The following is a 7,018-nucleotide window of genomic DNA, read 5'->3' on the forward strand; positions in this document are numbered from 1 at the left end:
CTTTTTGCCTTCAATGGGGACACCATCCATGCATACTTAAATCGTGCAATGAAAGTCTGCCAAGGCAAACTTAAGTACACAGAACTTCAGATGTTCACTGTTCTGCACCTTTGCTCTGCCCATGTCATAAAGGCTGTCTCTCAAGCAATTAGTAAAAAAACAACAGACAAAGGACTGCGAGACTTTGCAACATTTTCCTTTGCCATCCTGCAAAACAGCACAACTTTGAGTGTCGCCAGAAATGTTTTCAAACACATGTGTATTGTACTCTCAAGCAGGAGGTTCACAAATGAAGTCCAATCTAGTGTCTGCCTCCTTAACGCTTACATTTCTCAAACAACCACACCAGACCAGATGGAAAAGGAAGCAGAAGTCAAAGACACAGATGAGGTACTGTACCCAAAAATGAGAGGCAGCCTGGGCCGCTCTCCTTTCGCTGTGGAGTTCAAAGGTATTTATGAAGACAGCATATCAGCTCAAGGACATGATGACTATGGGACACAACACAATGTGAACCCCTATTTCTGTGAAGACATAATAAGATTTCTGTTGCAAAGATACATGGCACTATTTCCACTGTGGAGTGGAATTTTGTTGGGTGACCTGGCAAGATATGCTTCAGACAGCAAAAAAGACATATCAATGTCAGAGGTAGCACAAACAAGAGCCACTAATTGTCATGTTGAGACCTGGTTTGGCATTGTCAAGCATTCAATACTTCAGCACAGGAGGAAACTGAGGCCAGCAGAGTTTATTACGATAATGAGACAATCCCTCCAAGGCCGGTACAGAGAACATATAATCCAAAATGCTCTCCCCAAAAAGGTTTTGACGGCTCCATTGATCACCACTAAGACACGTCATGAACATGCACAGGAACAATGGGCAAAGAGAGCACCAGGTGTAGGCAAAGAAACAAAAAATAAATTCTACAGCGCACCACAGAAAATTCCAATCCCCAAAAAAATGAGAATACAGGAAAAAAAAGTTAGCAATAGAAATATTGAAACAAATGAAAAATCGCCAGATGACAGCAACGGCCTGCAAGTACAGCAGGGGAAAGCAGGAACCACAGAATATAAAGAATGGCAGCACAAAGAAGAAAGGAAAGTGTCACCCAAGCAAGCTGCCGTGGGCATGGCTGAAGTGATCACACCACACTGTGATGCACGCCCCATCTCAAAACTTATAAAAGAGAAAACAGATTTCAAAAAGAAGGTAGGATTTGTATTTCAAATATTTCTCTGTGTGGACATTCACTTCTTTTTCAGAGCTTATGAATGTCATCTTCTACTACTGTAGGTGTTCTTTGTCGTTTCTCTCTAACTTGTTATACTTGTTGACATACTTGTGTTATACTTGTGGTGTGTAATCTCAATTTTCATTATGTTAGGTCCAGTGATCTCTTGTGTATGCTTTTGGCTTGGTAAATCTTTTTTAGGTACACGCCCTTTGGAACATCAATCCGAGTGAATTAGTGGTTGCAGTTTTGCCATCCATGCACAGTGCAGACACATATATTCTCAGACACTCGGAGTTTGTGTCTCTGAAACCAGATGAGTGGCTCATAGGCGAGGTAAGATGAAAGTGTTTGATTGCATGCATTTGTTAAGGTTTCTGAGCTTTTGTGTAATCAAATGTGTGTGAGTGCGTGAAATCACATCTTCTTCAATTGTGTTTGCTTTTTCCATAAGACCATTGAGTGTTACTTTCAAGTAGCGAAAGAATCCATGGACTTGGGGAAGAAGGTTTTCCTAATGAACCACTACACAACTGGTGTAATCATGAGTGGGAATAGAGAGCGCATGGCTAGACAACGTTTGTCCAAGGTAAGGACATCAAACACAAATGTTGATGGATTACATTAGTGAGGGGGCAAACATGGTTTTTCACTAACTGATGATTGTTTTATCAATAGAGAAACAAGGAGAGCTACAAGCAATCAAAACAGGTCACAACTGTGCCCATGGTGCTGCCTAAAGAAACTACCTTTATAGTCAGAAATCAAAATTCAAAGGTAGCACACCATCCCTGTGAGGCAGCCTGTTGTACTAATCTTGTCATTCTTTTCATTACAGGTCAACTTTGAAAACTATGAAGCCATTATTAGCTTTTTTAACACTGGTGTCCACTGGAAATTGTTGGTAAGTGTGGTGCAGGTAATCCAAAACAGCGTAGGTTTATAATTACACCTGGAACCATTACAGTTCAAGTGATTATCCTTGTTGCATCTAAAAAAATTACAAAGTCACAATGTATGTGTTCCTCTCCTGTTAAAAAAGGTGGACATTGATAGTGAGTGTCCAAGGCAATGGTGACAGTGCACTTTTCCTAAATTATTATTGTGAATACTGCTGTGTAATGAACAGACAACCAAACAAGTCAAAGTGTCATGTAGGAAAAAAAGTACTGTTAGGTCATTTCCTGACTGTCTTTGCCGAGGTTTGCAAAATATTAAATGTTAAATAATATATAAATATAAATATTATATATATAAAATATTCAAATATTAAAAACCTTTGTTTAAACAACATAAAACTCCTGAAACTGCCTGTGTGTCTGGCCCCACATTAAATGCAACTTCATGTCTGATGATGGGCCCTTTGTTTCTTGCAGTATCTGTATGCTCCATCCCAGAAAGTCTTTGTGGTCGACCCTATGGGGAGTGATGAGATGGGAGACTCCACTGCAGCGGCAAAAAGGTTCAGGTAAGAAATCAAGCATTAGTTTCGTGGTGAAATTCTGCAGGGGCACACATACATTTCAGGTTCAAGTTCAGCATGACAAATATTTCCTCATTTATCAATAACCTATTGTTTTGATTCACAGGGACTTTTTTAAGATGCGAAGGAATGTCCTAGGAAAAGAAGACTGGTTGAATATCAACTGGCACCCAAGCGTGATTGGTCACACCAGGCAAGCAGATGCCTCAAGCTGTGGGGTCTTTGTGATGCAGGTCAGCATAACCTTTCCACGCCGAAATTTTGGACTTAAAACTATTGTATGAGAGATTTTTAGGGAAATAATTGAAACAAACTTTTGTCTGTTAGATGGGCGCAGACATCATTAACAATTTCCCGGATATTCCAACATATATCGAAATAAACAGCAGTGCCAAAGAAATGAGAAAGTTGCGGGAAGACCTGTCAATCAGAATTCTTGAGGCTTCAGGTATTGTACCATTTGATCCTCATTGCCTACGTTTCTTGGTGTATATTATTTTCCTGAAGCATGTTCTCTCTCTGTAACAAGTCTGGATGAAAAAGATTCTCAATTTATTTATATGCAGAACTCATTTGGGTATTCTTTTTGTACTATATAACACAGTGATGAAAAGTTAATTAAATCACATTTCACACAGTTAAAATTCAATGACACTTTGGCCTTCGTCGTGGTTGACACAACCATTGTCTGGGAAAAGTGTGGGTCTAAATTGCCCATAGTGAAGCAAAGGAAACTGAAACATGATAGCTGTGTTATCATGTGCCCCCTTAAAATCATAGCAACACACGCTGACGCAAAAAAGGGTAACAGGTGTTGACAGGAGTATTCTGAGACATGACAATGTGCGGTTTAAGAAGCAGTAGAACACCTAATCAGGAAAGTGCATACGAAAAGGTCTCTATCAAACTGTCTTCAATTATGCAACAATGATCTGTAGATAACATTGGAAAAATCAGTCTATTTGGCATGTTTATTATAGCTCCTCTCCAGGACATGTGCCTGATGTGTGGAGAAACACCAGTGCGGCAGACAAACTGGGTAAGTGAACATCATCTCTATCTGTATGTGTAATGTAAGCACATAATAACAAAACATGCCAGTGAAAGGTGATAGCTGAACTGATATAAGGTTTACTGTCCGTGTAGATTCAGTGTGACAGTTGTGAAAACTGGTTCCATGAATTGTGCATCTCAAAAGAAGAGTATGAAAGCGCAAAGAATGAAGTAACATGGATATGTACATTTTGCCAACCCCAGTTTGGTGAGTATGCTCTGCATGCAAACTATCACTATGAAAGGGTTTTTTAAGCAGGACATGTAGTTTTAGATTCAGCAGAAACATACAGTAGGATGACATATTTCAGTGGACGTTATAATTGTTTGTTATTGTTAAGAAGTTTGGATTGCAGGCTTGTCTTCTGGCATTAATGGTTCTATAAATTAGAGATAACTTTTCAAAAAACACACCAAAGAAGGCACACATAAAAGATTACTGATAATCTGTGCAATTTATTACATGACACAGGCATCTCAAAGATAGAATTACTGTGTCAGATTAATGATTAGACATGGATGCATCAAATCACTTACTAGGTTTCTTTCCAATAGTATAGAAACAAAGACACAACCATGAACACCTAAAAGAGCTTGCCATTTAGCACAGAAACAATATAACGTCTTGCTGTAAAAACACAAAGTAAGAAAAAAGGAGTTTGATTAAGAGAGATCTGGCAAATTGTGCAAATACCTAGATCTTGATTTGTGACCCATTTATACTCCTTGGATCCTTTGCAGTTCGTAACCCTTCTTACGGTTTTATATTTCAGGCACTGTTGATGAGTGAGCATCCACCCCCTACTCCCGAGCATTACATAAAAGACATGCTGGAAACTCAAGAAGACTGTCAACGTGTTCTCAGCAGAATTCACCTCCAAAAGACACGTAAGTACAAGTTTCAATATCCCCCCAAAAATTTTATCTTGGGTAAGAGTAAACTTTCGTACACTTTGCCAAACAATAATGAAAAACACTAGAACACAAAATCACTAGAAACCATTTGTTATCTATTGCCAGAAACCAAACAAAGTCTGTATGAAAACAGTAAAAAATTAATCATGACACAACACAGTCCCTTTTAAATATGATCACTACACACTGTTAACATCACTGTAGTAGTGCAAAGAAATGTAAAACGACAGTATGTCACCATGACATGATTTATGTGAAAGATTTCCAGATAAAATTGTATCCATCCTAGTAAGATAGATTAATCAAGAAATTCCACTCCGTTGTGAGAAAGATCAAAGAAAAATGGCTTCTATCAAATAGAAGTGTATCTAGGGTGATTCCTTTTTATTAGGTTTCCAAAACAGTACTCTATCTACCTTCAGACAGGGCACAGTGCTAAAAGGATTCTAACCGGAACAATAAAACACAATTGCATCATCGAAGTCCGAACCCCACTGGCTTTCAATATCGTACCATGTACATCTCCAGGAGTGGAGACTCATGAAAAAGAACAGCCTAGACACCAAAGTGATACTTTTCTTACAGTAAGGTTAAGGTAGTTGTAGGATGCTGTCTAGATCAATGAACAGATTATGTTAACAATAGCAAGCACGTAGCAGAGCATTTAGGCACACAGCCCCTAAATTGTGGAAATATATGTCAGACCTTTTTAAGGATGCCCCATACCTACAAGCATATTTAACAATGCTGTAGTCTTCTACATCGTCTCTGTAGTCTTCTTTATCCCAAGTGATCTAATTCTTTAGGAGGTGCAGAAACATAGATATCAAGTGGGTAAGTAGACAACCACGTTGCAATTGTTTTTTCTGTGTCTAACCCTTTTTTTTTCTCCACACCATGCCTGCCACTGTTCTCTCTTCGGTGCCTTTGGTTGATATTGAGCTCCGTCCCCCATGACAAGGGATCCTCCTGGATTTCTGAAGCAAGGAACCCAGCCTACAAAACTCAAGATCCTGTACTGCTCAACCCAGTGGATGGGACACACTCAACATTAACATCTAGTCTCACATAATATATGAAATAGAATTCACCGTGTCAATCTGCATGGTTGTGCATGTGAACTGTTTCTAGTAACTATTTGTCATACACAACCAGGACCTGGAGGGGAGGTCAACCATCAGGCCTTGGACCCCCAGAGATTTTTTTTCTCCTTTGGAGTTTTTTGTTTTTCTCTCCTTCGTGCCTGATGGTTACACAGTCACATCATCAAGACTGCATACCACACCTTCATTGTGATTACAGATATAGCTTATTTAAAATGTGAAATTAGGAAAAAACTAAACGAAACATGGGAAATAAAAAGAATGTAAAATCTAAAATTTTCAGATGTTGTGATGAAGCTTTTGACTCATGAATAGCACCCCCCTATCCCAGTGTATTACCTGTAGTGTTATCTTCAGAAACTCATTACAAAATAAAGACAGGGGCCACAGCCACAGTAAGGTTGTATGAGGTTCGGGGGCCTGTCTGGTGTGTAAAACACTTGGTTTCAGCAGAGTGGGTGCTGTATTTGAAATGCTATTGAGCCATGAAGACGACCCACCTGTCCCAGTGTATTACCTGTAGTGTTATCTTCAGAAACTCATTACAAAATAAAGACAGGGGCCACAGCCACAGTAAGGTTGTATGAGGTTCGGGGGCCTGTCTGGTGTGTAAAACACTTGGTTTCAGCAGAGTGGGTGCTGTATTTGAAATGCTATTGAGCCATGAAGACGACCCACCCGTCCCAGTGTATTACCTGTAGTGTAATCTTCAGAAAATCATAAAAAATTAAAGAAAGGGGCCACAGCTACAGTAAGGTTGTATGAGGTTTGGGGGCCTGTCTGGTGTGTAAAACACTTGGTTTCAGCAGAGTGGGTGCTGTATTTGAAATGCTATTGAGCCATGAAGACGACCCACCTGTCCCAGTGTATTACCTGTAGTGTTATCTTCAGAAACTCATTACAAAATAAAGACAGGGGCCACAGCCACAGTAAGGTTGTATGAGGTTCGGGGGCCTGTCTGGTGTGTAAAACACTTGGTTTCAGCAGAGTGGGTGCTGTATTTGAAATGCTATTGAGCCATGAAGACGACCCACCTGTCCCAGTGTATTACCTGTAGTGTTATCTTCAGAAACTCATTACAAAATAAAGACAGGGGCCACAGCCACAGTAAGGTTGTATGAGGTTTGGGGGCCTGTCTGGTGTGTAAACCACTTAGTTTCAGCAGAGTGGGTGCTGTATTTGAAATGCTATTGAGCCATGAAGACGACCCACCCGTCCCAGTGT

The 7,018-nt window shown here is 39.8% G+C and overlaps 1 protein-coding gene across 1 annotated transcript; it reads left to right on the forward strand.

Moving 5' to 3' along the window:
- The first annotated feature begins 986 nt into the window (after window positions 1-986).
- On the forward strand, window positions 987-6,070 carry LOC148667414 (uncharacterized). The gene is made up of 10 exons (XM_088632552.1): window positions 987-1,218; window positions 1,442-1,576; window positions 1,695-1,829; window positions 2,079-2,144; window positions 2,617-2,708; window positions 2,830-2,956; window positions 3,051-3,171; window positions 3,704-3,762; window positions 3,870-3,984; window positions 4,550-6,070. The coding sequence occupies exons 1-10, from the start codon at window positions 1,138-1,140 to the stop codon at window positions 4,564-4,566; spliced, it is 948 nt and encodes a 315-aa protein (XP_088488678.1). The 5' UTR covers window positions 987-1,137; the 3' UTR covers window positions 4,567-6,070.
- The last annotated feature ends 948 nt before the right edge of the window (window positions 6,071-7,018 follow it).

This window comes from Lepisosteus platostomus, chromosome 5 (assembly GCF_059453375.1).
Source record: "Lepisosteus platostomus isolate fLepPlt1 chromosome 5, fLepPlt1.hap1, whole genome shotgun sequence".
Classification (NCBI taxonomy): domain Eukaryota; kingdom Metazoa; phylum Chordata; class Actinopteri; order Semionotiformes; family Lepisosteidae; genus Lepisosteus; species Lepisosteus platostomus.

What these genes read in the sequence shown, in the direction of transcription:
- LOC148667414 (XM_088632552.1), top strand. Translation starts at nt 1,138, where the DNA reads ATGGCTGAAGTGATCACACCACACTGTGATGCACGCCCCATCTCAAAA. An exon ending in ATGAGTGGCTCATAGGCGAG is followed by an intron (nt 1,577 to 1,694) that starts GTAAGATGAAAG and finishes TTTTTCCATAAG; the next exon opens with ACCATTGAGTGTTACTTTCA. An exon ending in GCAGCGGCAAAAAGGTTCAG is followed by an intron (nt 2,709 to 2,829) that starts GTAAGAAATCAA and finishes TTTGATTCACAG; the next exon opens with GGACTTTTTTAAGATGCGAA.